The following is a 27,234-nucleotide window of genomic DNA, read 5'->3' as shown; positions in this document are numbered from 1 at the left end:
AAGGCAAAAGAGATGTTCCTAGTGAATTGATGCCCTTTATTATCTTTCTTGATGACCACTCAGAAGACCACAGGACACCAATAAGAAGATCCATGAAGTCCAGGATCCTGTGACCCACAGTGGCTCATCCATATGCCTACAGGCTTGACCTGAAGGCAATTGTCATCTTCTATGTTTGCTTTCCATCATCTGGGATTCAGTAGCAAATTGCCTCTGGGTGTGGAGGTTCCATCTAGCTATCCTGTGTGCTAATAGTGAACTCATTCTCTCAGCTTCAATCTCTGTGGAGCCGAATTGTCATCATCCATGCACAAGAGGGAGGTTTCGGCAGGCTCCAGGAAGCCATATGGTTTGCATCAGTGGTCAGTGCAAAAAAGAGTCACCATGGCTATTGGAAGGGTGGGGGGGGGGGACAGAAAGGGGAATTGGGAATGGAGTCTCCCTGAAAAGAGCCTGGTTGACTGACACCGGAAACAGAAGCATTCCCAACTGCAACATTCTGACAGATTTCTTGGTATGAATTTGTCTAAACCCAATTTTCCTGGCACAACTCAAACCTGGCAACGTATCTCGTCTGCCTGCATTTTTACCCATGTACAATTACTGGCAAGTCTGTTGTTTTTGCCCCAGACTGCACTGCAAACTCCCCCAGGGCTGATCTTCCTTCGTAGCACCTTGCACTCCCTATTGGTATGATACACTATCAGGGAAAACCTATTATAATAACGCGACGTATGCTGTGCATTAGCAAGCACTGCCTACTTGGCTGGAATATAAATCCTCTGCCCCCTTGCAGGACCATGTTTCATCTTCAATATTTCATTAAGTGTGTGCCCTGCAAAAGTTCAAGCCATTCAACATGATCAGATTGATCTCTGAAACACAACTGATAGTGGCAGTGAGAGGAAAATCTAGTTATGTTAGTGTAACTGCAGCATAATGAAAATATGCTGCTCTGCCATAGCTTCTGTGATGTCATTTTTAGGGTTGCCATATGTCCTCTTTTCCCAGGACACACCTTCTTTTTCATGGGTCTGTAACATGAGAGTCGTCATAGCGATTCATAGTTAAAAATAGAAGTCGGAAAATGTGTCCTCTTTTTTACTCTTTGAAATATGGCAACCCTAATTTATCTAGACAAAACCAGTACAGCTTACGACCTGCTAAGCTGAAGGAAACCCCCTAGCTACGCAATGTGTTTTCTTAGGGGCTGGACAACTGCCCCATAATTGCAGTTCTAGGTGACCGGGCACACAAGGAGGGAGGAGAAGAGCTTTATCAAATCTTTGATTCATGCAATCCAGCTGGATGGGTTTTCATATAGGACTGGTCTAGACCAGGTATCAAAGTGTCAGTGTCAGACTATTGTTAGTGTCAGATTATTAACATTATAAAAATCTGATTAAATTGAGGATCTGTACTGGAAATGAAAGCCTTTTGTACTGCATGACAAGCCCTAGTACCAGCTGGTGAACCCATGGTGACCCACCCATCAATATAATAAAACCTACTAACTGGGGGATCATAATGCAAATGGAACAATACTGTACATGGAACACACATTGATTATTTATGTATTGTAACTGGTGCCTACGGTACTTTCTCAAGATGTGCCCACTGCTCTAAAAAGGTTGATGACCCTTGCAAGTTAGGAACCCCTTATTATGTATTGGCTGGGCTTCATCAAGTTGCTCTGCATTAGGCAGAGCATGGCTGACAATAAAGCCCAATGTTGTTCAGTGCTGGGGAGAAACTCTAGGATCAAGCCCTCCTTCTTTTCTTGGTGCTGCAGTCTATTTTCTCCTGTTTCCAATAGTACCAAACTACAATGATCGAGGCTGGAGAAGAAAGCACAAGACAGATCAGTCACCCTTCAGATCTGTCACTGCAAATGTTGGGGATACCTAGTTCCAGAATTCATCCTTATTATGTGCTGTTAAGTGTACCAATACTATGTGACATGATGTGGCAGCCAACTTGACTCAACCGTTTTCTTGGGGTGGTGGTGGTAAAGTTAAGTTACTCTGAAGTCAAATCGGCCTAGTAGTAGATATTGCTCACCCATCTGTGCTTACCGATCCATATTTTAATCACATACAACAACTAGTTGCCCAAGATGGTGATGCACATCTGCATCCAAAAATGAGCACAGGTACTTTCATGGGTCTTGAGCAAGCATTATGATGCAGATCTGCACCCATATGCACACCATATATGGACTTGGCATCCATGTTCATGGCACATGCAAAAGCCTGATTCCACAACATAATCCCTTTGCTGGAATAGACCATGGTATTTAGTATTCAAGGGAACAGAAGACACATACCCGAAACACCTTTCTTCGGAAAATATCGTCTAAATAATTATGCTGTGGAAAAGAAATGGCTTGAATTGTATGTCCTGAATATTATTTCCCCTCCCACTCTTGCTCTAGTACTTCTTCAGATGACATTTTGAGGATATTGGGATTGGTTTTTTGGAATTTTGGGATTATACATCAAATGCAAGCAGATGATCTATGCCTTTGAGGAGGCATGTTTTTAATGTACCACTTATCTTTAGCATCAGAAGCTGCCTTTCTTTCATCTCTGAGGGGCATGGGGGTTTATCTGTTCTATGGTCTTATAAATAGCAAAGCTAGAAAGGGGGAAAGAGAGCAAGCAAAGGACTTGTCTGCTGAACTATTATGTTTACAGTGAGGATGCAGGCAGGTGACAATAAATGCTATGTGCTGCACCCTTAATTGCACATTACTATAATCTTGGCTGTTGGAATAAAATAACATGCCACTCATACTCCTCTTTTTTCTATTCCATTCCATGGGAAACTACATTCCAAAAATGCAGATGCTTGTGAATAATCTAAATGCAAAATCCTGTCCAGAGGAAGAGGGGGGTGAGGGGAAAAGCATAAACCTAGCAGCTTTTGTGTGCTAGTTAATTTCCTTTCCTTGCAGGGGCATTGAGCATGACAGTGTCAGAAAGCACAGATGCAGAAATGTTTGCTTCCAAGACTTCATGCAGATTAAAAACAAACAAATAAGAAGTGGGGAGGGCAAAAATCCCCTCTCTCAAAATTGCGTTGCCATTTCTGACTTTCTGTATTTGGAAATAATTTTACCAGAAGATATTGCTGGCCTTTTGCTTGACAAGAACATTCCCTTGCTGGGCTATTAAGTTGAAAACGCAGTCAAGTATTAACACTGAAACAGTTTGCATAATTTCGCCCTCTGCATAGAACACCTTCAATGAGGAAAGTGTGAGGGAGAAGTATGCTATTTCCATTAAAGGGGGTGGGGGGGGAATGGGGGGAAAATGGTACTGAGTAGTTCAAGGGCTGGCTTGTTCCTCTTGGATCTAAGAAGATCAGCTGATTTTGGTCTAGAGATCTCAGGCTGTTGATCGGCTGCCTGCCAAAACTGCCATCGCAGTTCACTTTCTCGCAATCCATTGGAAACTTATCTTTCAGATGGTGCAAAAAGAAAGAAGAAAAATAACAGCTAAGTAAAGAGATCACACATAATATATTTACACTTCCAAAATCCCAGTGTCTCAAAGATTAGTGGCAAGTGGCTTCAGCCTTTGACTTCCAAATGTCTTTATAAGATTTATTTGTGTTTACCTGTCCCTAGTGGGTTCTCTCTCTCTCTCTCTCTCTCTCTCTCTCTCTCTCTCTCTCTCACACACACACACACACACACACACACACACACACACACAGAGAGAGAGAGAGAGAGAGAGAGAGAGAAAGAGAGAATGCGTAAGATGGTTTATGTGGGATTCAGCCCCACTAAATTTAGTGGGACTTACTTCTGAGTAAGCAAGTATAGGACAGCACTGTAAATGTTCCATTTCTCTTGTTTGATCATGTTTGTCTCTATGCTTTTCTTCTGACCGCTCACCAGGGCTTTAATAAACTGCATATGTGGATGGGAATGAGGCAACAGATGTGCTAATTTCCTGTCACTCTGTCTTAGAAATGCTGCACTACATTAAAGTGATTTTGCAAATGAAAGCTAAAAGCTAAGCAAAAGCCCCTATCTATTTTCCCTAAAGATGATTATAGCGTTCTTTATGTTCCCCTAAATGACAAACCAATTTGTTACCTGCCTGCATAAACATTTCCTTGCATTAGAACCAGAAATGTTTTATTTTTATTAGCCCAAACTTTACCTTTTTATGAAGACACAAGGGCGCAATAAAATTAGCGTGCGAATATAATGCCCAATTTGCATTTTCCCCCTATGGTCAGCAGAAAAAAGCGGAAGAAAATCAATTGTCTATTAGGTCAACAGCATACACATCAAGAGCTCAAATTAGATCATTGTAATGGCTCTAATTTTCAGACTGCCAGATTAATATGAAATGGTTGGAATCCACCTCACTTTTACAGGAACATTTGAATTTCAGCAGGGAACACAAACCACCATGGGTTTTCTGTTTTGAATGCCTATCCTCAAATATCTGGGATGGCAGATTCAATGACATGTTCTGAATGCATAATGAGTATTAGCATTGTTAGTGCAACCAGACAATATTATTTTTCTGATTGGATTGAAAGCCCGTCAGCTCTCTTTTGGCTAGCTCTCAGCGTGATAACAACACAGCAGAGAAATGAAACTAAATGAAAACAAACACCCGGTAATTCTACATATTTCTATCTGTAATGAAAGGTCATTTCTGCAACTGTGTCGCCATTTCACTTTGGCAGATGGACAACCCGATCTTCTCAGTACATCTGCATAGCGTGGGTTGCCAGCGCCCGGGGCTGTGCAGCGGGCGGGGAGGGAAATGGTGTGAGCACATTCAACAGCCTAACGGCGCCTGCGTCACTCAGGAAATCACAACCACAGAGATAAGAAAAGAAGAGCTGTTACGTTGTCTGGAGAGGTCACTTCCTGGTTTGCATGGAGAAGCTGTTTTCAACGGAGCCCAGCAACAGAAGCATGCAGCTGCATTGAGGCAGCACCGGGTGTTGCACCCCTAACAATTTTGGGGCCCCTAACAATTTTGCACCCAGGGCAGCCACCCCTGTGTCCCTCCCCCATGCTATTGCATCTGAAGGCCCCGTGGCATGAAGGAGGCAGATTCAGGCAGTCAGCAGAGCAGTCTGAGGGTCAACCTGTTATTGATGTTTCACCTTTCTTGAATAGCGGAGCTGAATGGTGTGTGTGTGTGTGTGTGTGTGTGTGTGTGTGTGTGTGTGTTGTTCTGTGCTGACAAGTGGCACAAAACAAAAACATTTCCTTTCTGTCTTTTCTCTCTCGTCCACATCTCCTTCCACATTTATAAATATCTTGTACATTCCAGCATCTACCTATCACATTTCTTATCCTCCTTCATTTTCTCGCAGCCTGGCTACTGTCCCAAAATAGAAAGGATGTGTTATCTTACTCTGAAGTCAATAAAAGAGATGATTCCCCCACCTGCCCCAACAGATATACCACTAACAGTAAAGACAAGACTATATACAGTATCGTTTATTTTATCCTGAGTTCTGTTTCTTGGTAGCAACATTGTCGCTTCCTCATTTTTTTCATTCAAAGGTGTTATAGCCAGTGAGAAATGTTGTTGCTTCATATATAAGAATAGTGAACACACACAGACACACACACACACACTGTTTTGACATTTAAAACACATGGCAGAGGAAAAGGTCAGGGAAGATACATAACATGCTAAAACACTTCAATACTCGGAAATGTGTATAACTGGGCGTGAAGTTGTAAAATATGTTTTATTAACTGAGTGACTGATTTCCAAAAAAAATCTGGTAGTGTGTACAGGTATTCGCTAATGCTACTTGAACTGCCCCACCATGTTAATGAGGGAAAAGATGCATAAACTTCATACCTGATATTTTCTAATTTCAAACTTTCTGTTTATTTTTACATGTTTTTTGGCCTTGAATGCTCCCGCCACACTTGCCATCCCCTCCTGCCACACTACTGTGGTGTGCCACACCCTTTGAGAACCACTGCTTGTCTACCCTGGTGCAGCACTGAAAGCCAGGTGGGCCCAGTTGGGCAAGGTCAGGCCCACCCAGTTCACCCACCCAAGTCTCAGTAATGCAAGCCAGATCCCATATCTATCCAAGTGTGGTAATATTTGTCTTCCCTGGTTGCTATTTTCTTCCATCTTATATTGCGTAAGAAGAGCAGATATTTCCCCTTTTAAAGTTACCGTTAAAGGGGATGTGCTAAAGGAAATGTGTTTTGAGAAATCCATTATTAGACTGCCCCAGTTCTTTCCTGCTCTCCCCCCCCCCCCCCGCAAACAAAGCTGCAAAGCAGAGATCCAATCCGATCACTAGAGCAGTTCCTATGGCAGGGTCCATGCCCCTACACCATTTTCCTGATCACATAGGTCTCATCTTATTAGCCCTGTATTACAGTTTGGCAGCTATATAATGCACACCTATATCACGGTTTCCATACTAACTGTAAATTAATAGAATGTAGAATGATATACATTATTTAATGGAGCACAGCAGAAAACATAATAAAAAGTAAGAGAAACAAAAACTGTGGCACATGTTACCAACTGATGGTTATTTAACATACAGTGGTGCCTCGCAAGACAAAAAGAATCCGTTCCGCAAGTCTCTCCGTCTAGCAGTTTTTTCGTCTTGCGAAGCAACCCTATTAGCGGCTTAGCGGATTAGCGCTATTAGCGGCTTAGCGGCTATTAGCGGCTTAGCGGCTAAGCGGCTAAGCGGCTATTAGCAGCTTAGCGGCTTAGAAAAAGGGAGAAAAAAGGGGGGGGGAATCGCAAGACTCGCAAGACATTTTCATCTTGCGAAGCAAGCCCATAGGGAAATTCGTCTAGCGAAGCGCCTCAAAAACGGAAAACCCTTTCGTCTAGCGGGTTTTTCGTCTTGCGAGGCATTCATCTTGCGGGGCACCACTGTAATTCTCTCTCTCTCTCTCTCTCTCTCTCTCTCTCTCTCTAACAGTTTGTAGCTTCAGAAACGACAGTTTCTACCTCTCACCTTGTATAGTTCATGGCTAATTTATCTCCACCCTTCTTCATCACTCTGTGCTAATCCTGATGGCACTGGTTGATCATCAGTTTTTTGCTGATATTATTATGTTCCTTTCTGCTGCTTCTCATTTTTCTTCTAGAGACAGGGTTGACCCCACCAGCTGCTGCTTTTGTCAGAAACATTCTCTTGAAAGATTTCTCTGCCTCTAGGGCTCAAATTTGCACCAGAGATGTGTGATGTTAGCACATCAAAGACCAAATAAATGGTTGGACTACAGGCTAAGAAGTTGTAGGACTTCCTAAGAGACTAAAAGGATACAAGAGAAGAGAATATTTCCAGGGCTGTTTGGCTAATTGCTTCTGGAGAAGAACTGAAAATGTATTGATAAGTGTTGTTGTTTTCTTTCGGATTTTCAGGCTTCTGACTGACAGAGGCTGGAACAACCGTTTCTATTCAAAATAAAAATAATTAAATATGACTTTCCTTTCATAGTTCTGTGAATACGACTATCCAGTAGGTTGCCTTGCAGCAATATCTGGCCAGAGCCTGGGACTTAACAGAAGAGTGTTAATAGCCCACAAAATGTTTCTATGAGAACTAATTGTTAGCTAGGGCTTGCTTTCTTTTTTCCATCTGGAACTCAGTTCTGCCACCTCTCAGGTGGGCACCATTGCCATTATAAGAGAACATGGGAGGTGAGTCCCGGCTCCTCTTTTTCTAGAAAAATAGTGCTGTTGTTAGCCATTCTCTTTTTAATGGCTTAGAAATATCTGGATTTTTTTCTACTCACATTTATTGCCCAGCAGCTAAAATCATGTTTGAATTGGTAAAAACAGAATATAAGGCCAGTGCAATTATTTGATGTACACTATGTGCTGTAACTCTCCAATGGTTTAACTTTACCGCCCCCCCCCCCCGCCATGGCACACTCTTCTATTGTCTCTTGAGACAGAAAGATGCCAACTCAGTATGCATGGAGGAAAAGGGGGATAATTGGCATGTCTGCCTGTGCCCCCCCCCCACTTCATCTCCATCAATTAGTGACCTATGTGTGTAGACTCCAACTGTGCAAGAAAAAAATAGGGACAGTCAAGATTTTTCTTTATAAATTTGAATCTCTTACATATCTGACGGTTCTGAAACTCCAATTCATTAAGATAAAATAAATAATGGGGGGAAACTATGCCCTGCATACAAGTACAAAATTTCAGAGTTGTTACTATCAATTTTTTGTCTCTTTGTTTTCCTCAACAGTAAACCTTCGTCCTGGAACAGAGCAGAAAGTTGTGTTTATTACAGCCCGTGTGCACCCTGGCGAAACTCCATCATCTTTTGTGTGCCAAGGTAAGTAGCTTCATATGATGGTGTTTGAAATGAAAGCTAGGAATGGGAACTTCTCATCTCTGCATTTGATACGTCCATGGCCTTTAAGGTTCTTAGAGCATCTCCAACCCCTAATGCAGGTGTTCCTTGATTTTAAATTTTAAACAAAGTCTTAATAAGCACATTAATTAGCCGGAGGAATGATAAAACTCACATTTGTTCATACTTGAGAGCTTCCAGAAGCATCTGGCTGTCTGGATCTGCATGTAAACCAGCAAGGCTGTTATAATCTAGCACTGAATATTAACTGGAATGAAATAATTAAACATGTAAAAGGGTAACCTGACCAAAAGGCCCCAAAGGAAGCTATGGTCTGTTTTTCAAGTTTTGACTCCGAAAGCATCAAGAACGAGAGCTGGAAATGTATATTGGAAATTTTCCTGTCTGCAGTTATGGTGCATGCTTGACTTATTTGGGAATTCATGGATTGGAACTTGGTGAATTTCTATGTTCACTGAGCCATTCTGCTTAATGCCCCTTGCGAAACTGCCTTTTGTGTACCATTAGTATTGTAAGGGCTGATAAGGAATCAGAGTACTCCAACCCCTCTGGAAAAGTAGACTTAGATGCTGCTGTACCATTGATCACACAAAATGAGGGGCACAACTGTATATTCAGAGGACTCAGTGACATACTTCTGAGAGCCTGTGACTGAAATGACATTGAACTGAATAAGAATTTCTACTGATTGCATTTTCAACTTTGCTTTGGGTTTAACTGATATAATGACAGAGGTTTTGCTATATCCATTCTATGTCTTACAGTTGATTAGAGATGCACACAAAATTACCTGAGAACTGTAATAGATCTGATCTATAGATCATCTCTTCTCTGAGCAAATCTGGCTGAACAGCTGCCCAGTTATTATTGGTTACATACACCTAACAATTTAGATTCTCTCACACACAGCCTCAGCATAATTAGGAGAGAGCTTTAGTCTGTTATCCTAGGCACATTTTCTTGTAAGCAAACCCTGTTGAGGTGTGTATGGGGTGTTAGGGAAGGGGTAGTATCTCTGGCGGGGACTTGTCGTGGTCCCTCTGGGGTAGTTGGTCCACCTTTGATCCCTACCCAGCACTCAAGCTCTCACCTGTGGCTCCTAGAAGCTGTCAAAATGTGACAGCAGTCACACCCTGAGAATGGCTTCAACTGGCTTGCTAAACCAAGTGAGGGTTGCAGATGGAGCTCAAACCCTCAAACCCCTGCATGCGAAGACAGGCTCTGGCAGACGAGACCAGAAGTGGGTCCCAGTGGTCAAGAAGGTGGTTACTGCATGTGCTATAGAAGTAAATGAGGGGCAGATGGGGCTCATCAACCTGGGAAGGTAGCATATCTGGGAGAAGGAAAACTCTTACGCTAAACCTCCACTGTCATTCAGGAGAAAGGCTTTGGGAGTAAATCTCAAGAAATAATTCATACCTGCTGCTTGCTTTGCAGGACATCTTGAAGAGAACAAAAGGCTAAGGAATATTATTATTATTATTATTATTATTATTATTGATTATTTATATCCCGCCCATCTGGCTGGGTTTCCCCAGCCACTCTGGGAGGCTTCCAACAGAACACTAAAAGACAATAACTTATTAAACATTAAAAGCTTCCCTAAACAGGGCTGCCTTCAGATGTCTTCTAAAAGTTTGGTAGTTATTTTTCTCTTTGACATCTGGTGGGAGGGCGTTCCACAGAGCGGGTGCCACCACTGAGAAGGCCCTCTGCCTGGTTCCCTGTAACTTGGCTTCTCGTAGCGAGGGAACCGCCAGAAGGCCCTCAGCGCTAGACCTCAGTGTCCAAGCAGAACGATGGAGGTGGAGACACTCCTTCAAGTATACTGGACTGAGTAAACCCTGCACAAATCCAGAGTGGAGTCAGTTGGATGGTATCTTGTACGCCTCCTTCCGAGAACCAAGCTGGTGCCAAATGTATTGCTCTGCTTTCCTTTGGACCACATCAGTCAGGCTGAGGGTGTGTGTGTCTTGTTTTCTGGGCAGCCCAGAACCTTCACATACACACTTCCCAGGCTTGCGCTCTAAAGAGATGTCTTTGCTAATGCAATAGTTTACCCAGCATCGGATGAAGTCTGCCTCTGAATGCCTGTTGCTGTGAAGCACAACCAGGAGAGGGCTACTGCACTCCTGTACTGCTGGTGGGCATAGGAATCTGGGAGCTGAGTGCTGGATTAGATGGGTCTTTTGTCTGATCCAGCAGGACTCTTCTTACATTCTCTGTATTTTTATTCCAATATTTAACACCCAATTTCCAATACTAACCCAGGTTACACCCAGATATGTTCTCTGTGATGTTCGTTGCTCCATTGCCTGACCTTAAGTGAAGTAGTCACATAGGAAATGTCCTCAGTTATCTTGATATTTGACCCGTGGATGATCTCCTTGCCTTGAGATCACTGCAATTTTTTATTTACCGGTACTTCTTTCTTGTGTAAACAAAGCTCAGTCAGGAGTTAAAGATCTGATTGTATAATAAGTCCACTCTTTGGCTGTGTTCTTAAAGGCTTCTGTTTCTTCACATTTTCATGGCATGTAAATGAGGTCTCAACCCTTGTAAATCACAGCCTGCAGAAGAGCTTCACAGAATTACTAAATCTACTTTAGCAATTTCCCATTTCTAGTTTCATTGTTCCAGGCATTTTGTGTGTGAGAGAGAATACCACCTTTGCACCCTGGTCTTTTTACTGTAATGTATTCTGCATGGTTGTAATGCCCTCCCTACAACCTTGGAACATTTCTTTATCTGGGGGCGGAGGGGACAGAATATCCAATGGTTGGACACATATAGTTCATCTTCAGCTAAGCATAGTTTGACCTCCAAGAGACCTTGACGTTTTGTAAACTGCAAAATGAGCATGTATTCGGATGAGCAAGAGGGCAACAGCAAAACTGACATCTGGGATTGTAATATCTTAAAAGAGTGGAGCCAAAACGTGGCTTTTAGATCTCTTCTCATTACACAATTTAAGTGAATGTTCTCTCTCGCCAAACCAAGTTAAATCAAGTGGCGTGAAATGAAAATCTATTCAGTGCCAAACAGCAGGTTGAGCCTAATGTCTTTACTTTTAGTACATATCCTCTTTCCATTATGGTGGAGAAAGAACCTGAAACTTTCTAAGTAAGTTTGGATCCACTGGGGCTGTGGATTTGGGAGTTGGGCACAGCGTCTATTTAATGCATCTCATGCAAGGTGACCTGGATGTTCCATCATATACAGATGCTCACTCTTCCAACATGTAATGGAACGTCTAGTGATTACAATGTTTCTTTGTGTTCTGATGGTCTTGGGAATTTATTCCCTGGAAGAGTCCAATGTAGCCCCTCAAATGGGTGATGGTTTTCCAGCTCACTTCTCAGGGACTTAACCAATAAAAAAATATTCCCATGAGCATAAATATAAGAGGCCATTACTTTTCTCTACTATAGTCACAAGAGATCTTTCTCTCTCTCAGCCCCCAATAATGTGACCTTAGGGAAATTGTAATACATGCAACTATGAACCATAGTTGCATGTGCCTGAGTTTGGGAACTTAGGAAACTTGTTCTGTGCTACAGTAGTGAAAATAGCAAATTTCTTTAAAATGCCATTTTGCATTTTTGTTCAGGTAATTTGAATGGTCTTTAATTACCTGTTTATTCTCCAATAATTTTTCATGTAATATACATATATGGATATATAAAAAACCACTAGCTTTTGAAAATATTTATTTAGAGTTGAATTTAATTTTAGGGAGTAATTAAGGAGCAGAGATGCCCAGAGGTTTTTTCAATTGTGTGTGTGTGTGTGTACATACATACACATCTATATGATCAATCCAATCACAGTCTGTCGTTCTATTTCCTCCACCTTTAGCTACTTTTAAAAAAGTCTTTTATCTGTGTTCAGCAGCAGGAATAGCACTAGGATTTAATAGTAAGTTCTAAAACAGACCAATAGCTTCCTATCTATGAGTAAACCCAGCAAATAGGCCAGACAAAAGATGGCAATAGGTGATGGGGCCTTGACTGAAGAGATAGGATCATTGCAGATTTAGATTTCATTTTTGTGAAACATTTCCATTTCTCTAGCGGATTAGACAGTCCCCTATGGGGAAAAAGAACTGAATTAACTATTTTTCTACCTGTGGGCCTGCTGTAATCTCAAAATGATGGTATCTGCGGATTGAGATATGAAAGCAAATTTGGCTCAATACCCTCTGTGCAGCTCTCTGACCTGAAACACCCACAAAGATGCAGACACTATGCTTCTTGCTATAATCCAGTGATACCACCACCGGGAGATGTTGCTTAAACAGCATTTCAAATATTCAGTAGCAGATAAGTCTATGTACTGTTCACCCATATGAACTCCTGCTATGAAAGTTTGTTAGAACTGTTCCATGATCCCTCATTTCCAACTATAAGAGACCCAACTGAAGTAACCTCTACTGTTGCATGGCAATGTGTTCCAGAATGCGTACTCGATAGCAAGACATTGTAAAGCCATTTTCAACAATATCAGATTCACACAATATTAGCATTAAAAACCAGTATAGCAGCGTCCTTAATTGTGCTCAACGACCTGATAGTCCAGGTAAATTTGTTGGGAAGGTAGATAGCAGAGCTACTTGGGAAAGGCACTTTATATTCATGGCACCACCACTTAAAAGGCTGTCTCTGAGACCTCATGATATACGGTATACCACCCTATATAGGATGAGACCTGGAGCAAGTCTTCTCCAGGTGAATTCAACTGCTAGGAGGGATGTTTGGGACAAGGTGTTTGCTAAGGTATGCTCTAGTATCACCATGTATGAGGGTAATAATTGAGGGCTCATATTCTCAGTATTCTCATGACCTTTAGAACACCATACCAGGGGCGCCTAAACTTTTTCAAAGAGGGCCAGATTTGATGAAGTCAATGTGTGTGAGGGCCGACCGAAGTTGTTGAGCTTTTTTTAAAGATTGAGCTTGTTGAGATTTTTGACCCCAATTAGGCATTAGGCCCCCAAAACAGACTTTGGACATGCCTGCTACCATACACCTGGGAGCAAAAGACTTGAGATTCATTTCACATGCTCCTTTGACGTAGTAAAAGTATCATGCCTCCATGATAGCATACCAAATTTGCATGGTGACTATGTTTGAATGCAGCCTCGCTGGTGAGAGCAGATATTAACCACATCACTTCAGATGTTCCAGATTTTCACCATGGGGTATGCCCCCAATTCTGGTGCAGGATATTTTGCTGCTGGAAGTAACACCCAAAATGGCACACACACACATACACACACACATCCGCCTCCAGGCTGCTGGGGCAAATATTAAATAAAACCTTGCTACCCCATTCTTAGGGGACGCAGGTGGCGCTGTGGGTTAAAGCCTCAGCGCCTAGGGCTTGCCGATCGAAAGGTCGGCGGTTCGAATCCCTGCGGCGGGGTGCACTCCCGCTGCTCGGTCCCAGCGCCTGCCAACCTAGCAGTTCGAAAGCACCTCCGGGTGCAAGTAGATAAATAGGGACCGCTTACCAGCGGGAAGGTAAACGGCGTTTCCGTGTGCGGCTCTGGCTGTGGCTCTGGCCAGAGCAGCGATGTCACGCTGGCCACGTGACCCGGAAGTGTCTCCGGACAGCGCTGGCCCCTGGCCTCTTAAGTGAGATGGGCGCACAACCCCAGAGTCTGTCAAGACTGGCCCGTACGGGCAGGGGTACCTTTACCTTTACCTTACCCCATTCTTGCATTAGTTTGTGCCCATTGGGAGGGGGCATTTGTTTGGAAACTGTAGCATGCAACCTTTTTACCTGGGGGGGGGGGGGAAATCAGCTTCCCGGTTGATATTTCAAGCTCATGGCACCCTACCTCTCAGCTGCCATGATTATGAGACTTGCTTCTGGGAAGCTGTAGCTATCTCCATGGAAACCACACTTTACACTTTCCATGGGAATGCCACCTGATGACATTCACAGAAGACCTTGAATGTCTGAACCAGCAAGATATGTCAGTACCGTGGCATACTAAGATTTTATTTTTATGCTAAAGATTAGGAACTTTCCCTTTCTTTGGATTAGTCCAAGCTATTTATTTGGCCTCACAAAGAAAAAAATGGTTCCCCCCCTCTTTGTGAGGTCAAAGTTTGCACCATTCAGCATGCCCACTTGGTGTTTGTCCACTGTGGTACCCCTTAAATTGGTATATATTCTTGATTTTCTTTTACCACAACAGCTGATGCACAACTTTAAAAGCTGCCATTGGTTCCTTCTTTCTTTATTTTTTGAAGCAACTGATATAAATAATGCTAATTTCCACAGTAGCTATCATTAATATGAGCTCAGTTTCATAATGAGAAAATGGTTTCAGGGTGGGGTTGTTCCCAGATTTGACATATGGTGGGGTAGAGTGATATGAGCTGGGTTAATGATTTTGTTGTTTTTTTAAAAATAATATTCATTAACATTTTAAAGACTACAAAAGAAAGAAAAAAAATTAAACAAAACAATACAATACAATACAAAAACCAAAACACCACACAACCCCAACCCCAAAATGCCAAATCAACAAAACCAAACAAACACAATTTAAAACACATCTAATAAGTTCAGTATCTTAACTTTCATTTACTTGTTTCAATGACCTCCTCACACCTCCCTTTTTGTATTCCACTTTAATTAACTATTTCAGCAATTCCTTTCCATCTTCCTCTGTTTTCTGTCCTGTAATTTATCTTAACATATTCTAACCTTATTTTTCCCTTTAATATATAATTGTCTTAACATATTTTAACCTTATTTTCCCTTTAATACTCTAATAATCTATTTGTACTTAATTCCTTATAACATTTCTACTAAAGCCATATAACTCCTTTCCAACATTTTTCTAACACTCATTAATTTTGCAATATTTTTATAAATAGTCTTTAAACTTTTTCCAATCTTCATCCACTGACTCTTCTCCCTGGTCCCGGATTCTGTCAGTCATATCCGCCAATTCCCTATAGTCCATCAACCTGGTGATCTTCTGTCCGATGCTCTTAACTCTTTTCCAAGTCCCTTCTGCGAGTCTTCTTCATATTTATACATGAGCTTTACTTTGTCTTCCACTGATCTTATTTTCATTTTCCTTCCTTTGAGGCTAAAGAGTAGATCTCGGGGAAACTCCCACCTAAAGATGATTTTATTCCTTCTCGACAGGGCAACCAAATCTCCGTTGTTAAATCTAAGATCCAAAAGGTATTTCAGGACGTCTTTCAAAATTTCCAATCTTGACTGTTGTTCTTCTAAGTTCTTCTGGTAGTTCCAACAGTCTGTTATTTTGTTATTCTCTTTTTTCCCTCCTCTTCCAAGTCCGAAGGCCCTCACAGTTTTAATCTCTTCTTGACCCAAGTCCCGGTCCCAAAAATCATCAAATTCCTGTGTGAGGAAATCTATCAAACTTTGGGTTAATGATTTTGGTGTCCAGCCATGGTTACCTTCTGAAAAAGCATTTTTTCCATTTACCTTCAATAGTTTTTGAGATTTCCCCCGCAACTGATATTAATCTTGCTAGTCTATAGTTTCCTGCTTTGTCTGTTGACCCTTTGTTCTTTGCCTGCCCTGGCACAGTTCAGCTGAATTGATTTTTATTTTTATTTGGTTTCAGTTCTTTTCTTTCTAAATTGCCCTCCACTTGCTTCCTGCTCTCCCTGGATATCTCCACACAGTGCTGTGAGAAGCGGCATTCATGTGTGACTGTGACCCAGCCACTGGAAACGGTTCCTTGTTGGGAGGCCATAGCTGTGTAATGTCTCCATTTATAAACTGGTAAAGAACTCTTGTAACAGCAGTGATGAAAACAGCCTTACAGACAGGCAGCCTTGAGTTGTTGTCTGGCACAAATGGTGTATATATCAGGCATGGAGTTATGCTTCGCTTGAGTGTTCCTAGTCTTTTATATTTCCTTACATCATCATCATCATTATCATCGTTTTATTATTTATATGCTGCCCATCTGACTGGGTTGCCCCAGCCACCCTGAGCAGCTTCCAACAAAATACTAAAAGCACAAAAAACCTCAAACATTAAAAACATCCCTAGCCTTCAGATACCTTCTAAAAGTCAGATAGTTGTTTATTTCCTTGACACCTAATGGGAGGGCATTACACAAGGCAGGCGTCAATACCGAGAAGGCTAGATCTGATTTCTCATTCATCATTGTGTTCCTACTTTCTTTCTTCTTTGCCCTCGCTCATCGGTTTTTAGCCTTCTTTGCTCCTTTCTAAGACCAAACCAGACCTAATACTAAATGTGTAACTTGCTGGTGCATGTTTTGTTTTTCAGTTGTCAGTAGCAGCCATAGGGTTTTATCAAAGTTGCAGCATTTGATCTTTTCTTTTTTTACTGCTGTATTAACTGTTTTGATTAATTGTATGGATTACATACCACTTTGTGATGTGACTGCCCCCTAAATGATACAGAAGTTTTTTGAATAAAGAAAAAGAGGTGGGAGTCAGGTGTAACCTGAGGTTCAGTTAAAATTATCCTTGTGCCTGCTTTAATAACCCATATTTGTGAAATAGCACTGAAATGAAAGCACTTTAATGCAAATTTTAAAATTTGATTTAAAATAGGCATTCTACTAAGTCTATTTACTTTATTTTTTATTTATTAGATATATATACCACCCTTCCTCAAAAGATTTCAGGGTGGTTCACAAGATAAAAATACAATATAAAACCACAAATAAGTAATCAAACCAAAAACACTGAAACAATAGCGCCCCCCCCCATATTTAAAAGGCTGTAGAATATTAATCAGCCCCGAGTGCTCACTGGAAGGACAGATCGTGAAGCTGTGGCTCCAGTACTTTAGCCACCTCATGAGAAGAGAAGACTCCCTGGAAAAGACCCTGATGTTGGGAAAGATGGAGGGCACAAGGAGAAGGGGACGACAGAGGACGAGATGGTTGGACAGTGCTCTCAAAGCTACCAGCATGAATTTGACCAAACTGCGGGAGGCAGTGGAAGACAGGAGTGCCTGGCGTGCTCTGGTCCATGGGGTCACGAAGAGTCGGACACGACTAAATGACTAAACAACAACAACAGAATATTAATCACCCAAATATTAATCATGTTGAAGAGGAACATTTTTGCCTGGTGCCTAAAGATATATAACGAAGGTGCCAGATGCACCACCCTGGGGAGAGCATTCCACAAAAACACTAAATGATGTGGTATAGTGCATCACAACTCACCCACTTGACTCACTATGTGTGTGGAACACAGCAGGCTGCATACACACAAAAAGAGCTGCACCCAAAAGTGGGAAGCCTGGTACAATTCTGCCTGTTGCTTACAGTGGAAGACAAATGGCTGGATAGTACTAAAACAATCTGGACCCACCTCTGGCCTGCTGAACTGAGAAAGCAGCAGCTGCGCAACATGCAAGATGTGACAGAATTGTAAGCTTGATGTTTTTTTACTTAAAAGGTTTTTTAGATCACCTTTCAGGTGACGCTTCCAAGGTAGCTAACGATCACTGCAACAGTTAAAAATAAAAAATAAAATTCACACTCACAATTAAACTATAGTTAACAAACACATATAAAAGCATTAATAAAGCAAGATAGATAGAAATGAATGTATTAATTAAAACCCCATGAGAATAAAATCACCTTGAGCAGGTGCTGAAAAGTTAATAAAGTCAGCACCAGCTAAGTCTCACTGGAGCTATTCTGTTACAGCCAGGCCTGGGGGTCAAATCAAATCAAATCAAATCAAATCCCTTTATTGGCATCACAGTATAAAACATTTCAAGTCACTGGGATAATTAAAACAACAAGGGTGAAGCTGTTGAGGGTCATAAGGTCATACCGGGGGTCTTTCTTGCCCCTGTCCACTTTTAGCATCCATGTACTGGATTGACTTCTCAAGACATAAGCATAAGGAAACATCTGTTGCTATATATTGTGTGAGACAAGTCCATTTTGTAAAGCAAACAAACAAAACCTCTATTTTCTCCATCAGTTATTATCATGAGCTTTACAGTCCCTGACATACCAATGCTTCTACAGTGATATATATATATATTTGCTATATAAAGCTTGTAGCATAATATTTGTGCTCCGTTGCAGCCCTCAGAAATGGGCAACCAAGTCTTCATTTCTATGAAACTCAGTCGGGCCATGTGAATAAAAGAACAAACTCAACCTTGCTGATAAGGGGCATAGCTGATCGGCAGCAGTACTTTATTCTAATGCACATCTTAGACTGGGGCGGAGGGTGGCTGGAAACCTTTCCTATGTAGGAGTCCAGTTGATATGGCAACCAGCAAACTCTCTCAGCAGCAGAGTAACCTCCGTGTGTGACTTTCATCTCAAATTCAGAGATTTCTGAATTTGAAGAGATTTCTGATGCATGCAGGATTCTGTGGACATAGGATTCCCCAGGAGGTTTAGCCTTTCATCATATAAATCACTTCTTTTCTTCTTCTCTTGTCTGAAATACTTGTGATCCATCCTGAAGAAATGTGGGCTCCTCCACTCTCATTGATTGCCAGATATTCATTATCAGACTTTGTCAGGCAATTTCGGCATTTTCTGCTCACTGTGCTCTGGAGCTTTTTTTCAGGCACCAAACTCACTCACCCCCAGGATGATAACGTCCAGAGGTTCGTATTTCTCCAAGAATCAGCAGGATTTCTGGAAGCAGCATTTTGCAAGGCACAAACCTAGATATTTAATTAATGTACTTGCTATGCTGTAATTTTTAGCTTACCAAACATGTGCTCTCTTTTCTATGCTGGAGAAAGAGGGAACATTTGTAACTCACTTTAAAGGGCACATTGTAAGGCTTTGCAGCCTATATTTCTTTGCTTTATTTCATACCAAAAGTTGTGATTTTAAATCTCCGCTGGGGTTCTCTCACCAAAGAGTACTTGTCCCAAACTTGGATCTTGGCATCCAGGAATCCTCCTTTTATACATATCTGTTCCTTAAACCAACACTATCGTCAAAATATATAAACTGAAAATGAAATTATATTTAGTGAACTTTCCAAATAAAGTCATCCATAGGTCATATCCCCACCTACAGTGACTCAGTATGGCACATTACTTTGCAAAAAAGGCCCAGCAGTATTTTGGCAGAGATGGATGAGAAGCATTCAGAACACACTTAAAAGCTATAGGTTGTTGACATTGTTCTTTGCACAATATTTGATGTTTTTGATTCTTTACTTCTAAGGTCATTGTTGGGGAGGAAAAGGTCTCACATTGTGGGGTCAGCTATAGTGCTTACATTAATTCTGCCCATAATTGTGTCAATTTAACTATTGTCCTTTCACTCAGAACTTATGTCTCACCCCTGAAATGCAGTAATCGATTTTTTCAAGGTTGTGACCCTTTCATATTAGACATCACAAAAAGCCATATTCTTATTCATTTCTACGGCGTTAACATTTCGGCTGCATTTAACACTAGCTAATTCTCTTAAAATGAGCACCATAATCCGGCAAAAATTTACTGCTGTCTGAAGCACACCAAGTCACAAGAGGGACTAACTTTGAATAATAATGAACAAGCTTGCCATTCTTTTGCAGAATGTCTTCAAAATGATTCAGATAAATCCAGCATCGTTCATTAAGAAAACCTATATCATATGGTCCCGGCATGGTCCTCTGGGGATCCCTCTTTTGTTTGCTCTGCAGTGAGAAAAGACAAGCTACCTCACGGAAAGGGCAGCAACAGATTTCATTTGGGGGGCAAGAAATTCTCTAAGTGCCTTACTGTGTGCATTAGGAAAATTAAAGAAAACAAAAGCCAAGCAACAAAACCACCCACTCAGCTCAGGATACGCAAGTGAATTTATGAATCCCCGGGGCAATGTGAGAGCAGCTGCACTATCCCTCAGATATGTCCTCCTACTGATGGGTCTGACACGATCCTCCAAACTATAATTTTACAGGCTGTTCCTGTAGCATAAATTAAACTCCTGTAGATAATTTTTATAGCTCCTAAAACATTTGGTTGCTAAGCAAGTTAAATGAGCTGCAAGGGTGATCCGTTACCAAGTGCTGGAGCTGTGGGTTAAACCACAGAGCCTAGGACTTGCCGATCAGAAGGTTGGCGGTTCGAATCCCCATGACGGGGTGAGCTCCTGTTGCTCAGTCCCTGCTCCTGCCAACCTAGCAGTTCGAAAGCATGTCAAAGTGGAAGTAGATAAATAGGTACCGCTCTGGCAGGAAGGTAAACGGCGTTTCCGTGCGCTGTTCTGGTTCGCCAGAAGTGGCTTAGTCATGCTGCCCACATCACCTGGAAGCTGTACGCCGGCTCCCTCGGCCAATAAAGCGAGATGAGCGCCGCAACCCCAGAGTCAGTCATGACTAGACCTAATGGTCAGGGGTCCCTTTACCTTTACCTATGTATACAGTATTTAACTCTTTTGTCTGTCCCATCCTGAGGATTTTTACTAAGGGAATATTTGGTAAGAGAATAAAAAATACACGATAATTTGTTTAAAATCCAGGGCAAACCCCAGCCCCGACTGATTAAGACCTAGCTCCAAAAAGGCATTCTTTCAATAGGATCTTTCAAAAGAAACCAGGGACTCAGCTATACAGCTGCAAATAAAGCATTTTAAGTGTGTTTTAAGTGCAATACACAATGTGACGCTAGATGGCGATGGTGAGCCTTATGGAAAATTTTGTGTATTTTTTAAAACACTTTTTAAAAAAGCATTTTCAGAATGTTTTTAATATGTGTGCAGATTCTACCGAGGTGTCTTGGGAGCAGGGTGCAATAGTGGAGTAATCTAACTAGATTTTGTGTGTGTGTGGACCCTTCTATTTTGAACCTGGTACATGGATAAAGGATATTTATCCTTTAAAACATGTTAAAAGGATGATCTGAGTTTATCTTGGAGTTCATCATCTCACTGGAACAACGTTATATTGGGTTCAAATAATTTACAGGTCACAAACGAGATCCTTAAATGGTAATTTGAAGACAATTTGGTATTGTATGAAATGCTAGAACATGAATGTATGACATGCTAAAACATAAGAAAAACTAGAATTAATAAGATACAGCAAAGGATGACTTTGTCTGTGGTGAATATGCTTGTGTATGCCTTACCTCTAGTTCCAGAGAGCCCAGCAAATCCAATAAAACATATTTAAATATGAAATTCTAAATAAGATATTGGCAAGTGATAAATGCCCTTAAAAAAAGAAAAGAAGCCCAAAGTGAATTTTGTTTCGGCTTACTCCATCTAGATACTGCCAGCAGCTTCATATCATATCATATCATATATCCTATCATTATATTATATCATAATCATATCATTTCATCATATCATATCTCTAATATAATATTCCTGACTATCAGATGATACATATGAGGAATCTTCTGTCACAGCATTTCAGCCACAGTTTTTGCAGACACCGTACTGTTGCTGTATTTTGTTACTGGGATTGCTGCTCATAATCTTATTTCCCAAACCAGGAGCTTTTTTTACAGCTTGAGGTTTTTTCCTACTACAAGTCTACATACATCGCATCAAAATGGGGCCTGAGGCTATGATTTGATGGTTTGCAACAAAATGAGTGATAGAAGTTTAAACCACCATGTTTCTAGGAATCTTGGAAGATAACTGGTCACCCAGACAACAGAGTGAGCTGGAAGAAATGCCAGGAGACTATTTTATTTTTACCACATTACATAAAATCACACGCACAGAGTCAAGATCTGGTGTGATTCTGCAGCAGCTCTTTTATTCTTAAGTCACTGCTTCTCGTGCTCTGCTTGCCAATCTCATTTTCAAGGTAATCCCAGTAAAATAAAAAGAAGGCTTCCAAGCAGCCAGCAGAAGTATCTTCTATTGCTTAGGACTACTCTGCATTTCAAAACCTCAAGATATAGTTGCCCAGTAGTTATGCTAGTTGTGTTGATACTGTGGAGCTGTTTTCACATCTCCAGACCTGTCTCTGTGCTCTGTGTGGGGCTGCCCTGAGGTTGGCCAGGAAGTTGTGCAAAATGCAGCAGCTCAACTACCCCCCAGGGGCAGACTATTGCCGTATGTTATCACATTGCTGAAGGAACTGCACTGGTTGCCAATTAGCTACCGAGCCAAGTTTCTGTTGGTAAGAGTGTACAAAACCCCACACAGCTTGGCATTAGGTTATCTAAACTTTAATCTCACCATTTAAATTATGGTTACCAGACGTCCCCGTTTCCCGGGGACAGTCACCGGATTTACAGATCTGTCCCCGGACAAAATCCGTCCCTGGAATGTCCCCAGATTTCATTTAATGTCCCTGGATTTATATTTTCAGTGTTGTATATTTATTAGTAGGGATTGAATGTTGCATGATTGGTTCAACGGCACAAGACACGCCATATGGGGACTTCTGGCGATGCAAAATGGTGGATGCCACGGCAGCGAGCAGCTCCTAAAGCCAGCCAGAGCCAACTGCGCTACCAGGCTGGCTCTGGGCTGCTGAGACTGCCGCTGCCACCGCCACTGCCAAGGGGGAACTGGGGATGCCTGGCCCGTCAACTGGGGGAACTGCTGATCCCCCCTCCATGACCCAAACTGAGCCAGGAGCGAGAAGAAGAAGAGGAGGAGTTTGGATTTGATATCCTGCTTTATCACTACCCAAAGGTGTCTCAAAGCGGCTAACAATCTCCTTTCCCTTCCTCCCCCACAACAAACACTCTGTGAGGTGAGTGGGGCTGAGAGACTTCAAAGAAGTGTGACTAGCCCAAGGTCACCCAGCAGCTGCATGTGGAGGAGCGGGGAAGCGAACCCGGTTCACCAGATTACGAGTCTACTGCTCTTAACCACTACACCACACTAGCTCTCCAGCCACCCTGCTGACTGCCCAGCAGGTTCTGGGGCCAGAAAAACCCCGGAGCTGATGCAGGGAGGAGGAGAGGCGAAGGAGAAGGAATAGAGAGAAAGAGGAAGGAGGAAAAAGAGGGGAGCCCTGACATTGCCGCACTGCTGTCGCCACTGAGGAAAAGAGGTAGGAGAGCACTGGGAGGGCAAGGACATGTGGCCAAACCCAAGCCCAATCCGAGCCTACTCCACAGCAGCTAGCACTTCAAGAGAGCAGGCTGGGGTCCAGAGGAAGGCCGCGTGACAGAGGAGACCACAGAAGAGAAGATATTACTTCTTAATTATTATTTTTTAAATTTAATAATTTTTTTCCTCTTTTTTTTTTAAAGTGTTCCTGGATTCTTTGGAAAAAATCTGGTAACCTTAATTTAAATGCCCAGCTGATGACTGGGCTCTTCAGGTGAGGGCCTCTTGCAGATGTCAACTCATCAGCATGTCAGGATCCCCTGTCACGAGTATCCACTCTGACTCAACTCGGATAGGGTGGTCAAATCATTCATTCATTTTCTGTACTGCCCTTCATCTGAAGTTCACAAGGCAGTGTACAATACAAACACACCAAAATACATGCCGTAATAGCAAACAAAAACAACACTGCCCCCCCCCAACACACACAGATTAAAAGCCCATAGATGAAGCAGCAAAAATTGGATTGGAAACTTTGGGCCAGGGCAGTGAACTTGGTGCCAGTCAGATGTTGTTGGGACTCCAGTTCCCACTGGTCCAAGCCAACGTGGCTTACGGTTGGGAATGATGGTGAGTCACAGTTCAACAATATCTGGAAGGCATCATGGTAGCTCTTGCTGTATTAGGCAAAGTGAGGCAGCTGATTCTGGGTTTTATGAAAAGGCAGTAAACTGTGAGTTACTTGAGTTGCTGTCGTTGCATTGTTACTGCTTGGAAGAGGGAGAGGCAGTTGTAGAATATTCTGATTTAGGTGCCAAAATAACTTAAGCAGCCTTGGGTACTATATACCATGATTGGATTGCTGCCTCAGGCAGCAAAAAGTGTTAGGCTGGCATTGGAACCAAACCTGTAATGCTGCGTGTTTTTAGGCATCTGTGTGGTTTACTCTCATGTTGTTCTATTAGACAACAGGGCTCTATTGACTGGTGTGACATACTGCAGAATATGTGAACTGCTGATTTGAGAACGTGGGCATTTTCTCATTTTAGTGGAGCACCAAATTACCCAGATGCCTTGCATTTTGTAGTGGAATCCACTCTGTTCCATCCACTGTAATCTAATTCAATCACTTATTTTCTACACACTCGTTTTATCCCATTATTTGAGATTTCCTTTGCTTTTAATCCTGTACTTCAGGGAGCCCCTTAGTTCCACTGGAAATGCAGAGAACTCCGATATGGTAAATAAAAGAACAAATCTGCTGTAATAAAGCTCAGCATTCCTCTAAATCAATCAGCTTTCTTTCCCCCAGTGGACAGCATAAAGCCAGGCAAGTGACTCTTCTTTCATCTGTTGATTAAAAATGGTTCCTTCAGCTTAGCTAAAATAGGAGCCCACGCAGGTAACTCTTTCCATAGGGCTGCCATTCTAGAAGCACATTAACCAAAAGAAGTGCATCACATTAGATATCTGTGAACTGAAGGAGATGTTAATTTCATTCTCTCTAACTGTCCCCCACCGCACCCCCATAAGAAATGAAAGAAGAAATTGCACATTATGCATTGTCCATGGGAATTAACGGGGGGGGGGGAATACTTTTTCTGAACACATCTTGTAATTGGAGTATATAGCTGGATTTTTATGTATTCAAAATATTTATAATGTTTAACTGACCAGGTTTGTAAAGCTGAAGAAGCAATGAGGAACCAGCCCCAGCCAGCATGGCCAATGATCAGGGACAACAGGAGTTTAGAATGCAACAATTTATGGAGGGCACCATGTTAGCTACTCCTGCCTTAGCTTTTGCCCAGATTTAGCATGTTTGAGTCATATGGGATTCAGCAGAAGAAATCTGAAATGTGTTTAACCCTTCCATTTAGGTTAGTGAGTCAGTTTTGACTGGGTCATGTTTATGATAATCATGTCGTATTTCATAATGGTATAATAGTAATAGTAATAGTAATTTTATTTACGGCCATAGGCCCGTACAGGTAAAAACGACACATAAATAACAACTTGTGCACGTGGGAAAAACAGCCACTAAAGCACCACTATAACAATAAAATACTATAGAATAGAATGGCATACTGGTATAAGATTATAGAATAGAATGGCATAATGGTATAAGATTTCCTGCTAGTTAGTCATTGTTTTTTATTTTTTCTATTTTTATTTTTGAAATGTGTACCTTTTAAAGAGTTATACTTCAAAGGGTCCCCAAGGCAGCTTATCTTTCATCATGCCAATCACTAAGATAGTACATAGGATCTATAAAATCAAACCCTAAATATTAAGCACAGTTGCTGAAGAATGCTATGACAGCAACCAATAGCATCTGCATTTGTTTTTATTTTGTGTTATTCTTCACAAAATACATGATGCCCAACCTGGTGATAACAGAATAAATGATGTAAGAAGGGAGCTGCAGCCCAAGATAGGAAAAGAGGTGGTAAGGTCCATGAGCATTTAGAAAAGGATGCTGTGATTACTAAGACCCAGCATGGGTTTCTCAAAAATAAGTCATGCCAGACCAATCTGATTTTTATTTTTTTTATTTTTTTGATGGAATTACAAACTTGGTAGATCAAGGAAATGCTGTGGGCATCGTGTATCTTGATTTCAGTAAGGCTTTTGACAAATTCCCCCATGATATTCTCGCAAGGAAACTGGTAAAATGTGGGTTGAACAAGGTAACTGTTAGGTGGATTTGTAGCTGGTTGACCAAACCCAAAGAGTACTCATTAATGGTTCCTCATCATCCTGGAAAAAAGTGACAAGTGGGGTGCCACAGGGTTCTGACCTGAGCCCATTGTTGTTCAGTGCCTACCAAGTTATGTGTCCAAACGTATTATAAGAAAACAGCATCAGCATGTAAATGAACAAAATTTGGGGAAAGCATTTTACTAATATTTATATTAAAATATAAACATTGGGAGACTCTTGAGAGTCCCATGGACTGCAAGAAGATCAAACTTCTCCATTCTGAAGGAAATCAGCCCTGAGTGCTCACTGGAAGGACAGATCCTGAAGCTGAGGCTCCAATACTTTGGCCACCTCATGAGAAGAGAAGACTCCCTGGAAAAGACCCTGATGTTGGGAAAGATTGAGGGCACAAGAAGAAGGGGACGACAGAGGACGAGATGGTTGGACAGTGTTCTCGAAGCTACAAACATGAGTCTGAGGCAGTGGAAGACAGGAGTGCCTGGCGTGCTCTGGTCCATGGGGTCACGAAGAGTCGGAAATGACTAAACAACAACAACAACAACATCATAAGCATTGGGATTTTTATTAAGCTGGCTTTTAGTTAAGAGATAAGTAGTGCACCGTGCGTAGCAGTAAGTCTTCTAACAGTTTCAGTTGGTTCATGGTGTTTTTTTTAAAAAAAAATCATTAAGTTGAAATTAAGTCATGAGTGGCTATACATCATGAAGCATATGTACCTGTCTTTGCTGCTCGATATGCCCTTGATTGACTGCCATCCTTTCTGTCATATGTAATTATCTTATCCAGCTGGTTTTCTCTTGCCATGAGATTAAAACTCTTTAAGATACTTATTTGCTGTGGGCTTAAAAGAGTTCTCTCTCCAGTACTGAAAGTTTGTCTACCACCTGTCACTACTGAAGTAGTGTGAGAGTTGAATGTGATTCCTGCTTCTGAGAATTGTGCATTTAAAGGCAATATGCATGTCATTAGCTTCAGGGAACTCAAGTTCAGTATCCAGTGTGGTGGCTTAAGGCTCAGGATGTATTTATTTATTATTTATATTTTAGGATAGTTTTCTGCCAAAAAGCATTCATCAAAATAATCTGATAAGGACAGGAGAGACTGCTGGATCAGGCCAATGGCCCATCCAGTACAGCATACTGTTTTTCACAATGGCTAACCAGATG

General features: G+C 41.7%; 1 protein-coding gene across 1 annotated transcript in view; it reads left to right on the top strand.

The window, feature by feature from the left end:
* Positions 1-27,234, top strand: part of BEND5 (BEN domain containing 5) — a 734,690-nt gene that overhangs the window by 556,661 nt on the left and 150,795 nt on the right. Inside the window, exon 7 of the mRNA XM_079980403.1 lies at positions 8,239-8,328. Coding sequence (XP_079836529.1) covers positions 8,239-8,328 — 90 coding nt within the window. The remainder of the gene's footprint in view (positions 1-8,238; positions 8,329-27,234) is intronic.

Source organism: Podarcis cretensis, assembly GCF_951804945.1.
Source record: "Podarcis cretensis genome assembly, chromosome: 6".
Lineage (NCBI taxonomy): Eukaryota > Metazoa > Chordata > Lepidosauria > Squamata > Lacertidae > Podarcis > Podarcis cretensis.
This window is presented reverse-complemented; position numbering and strand designations above follow the sequence as displayed.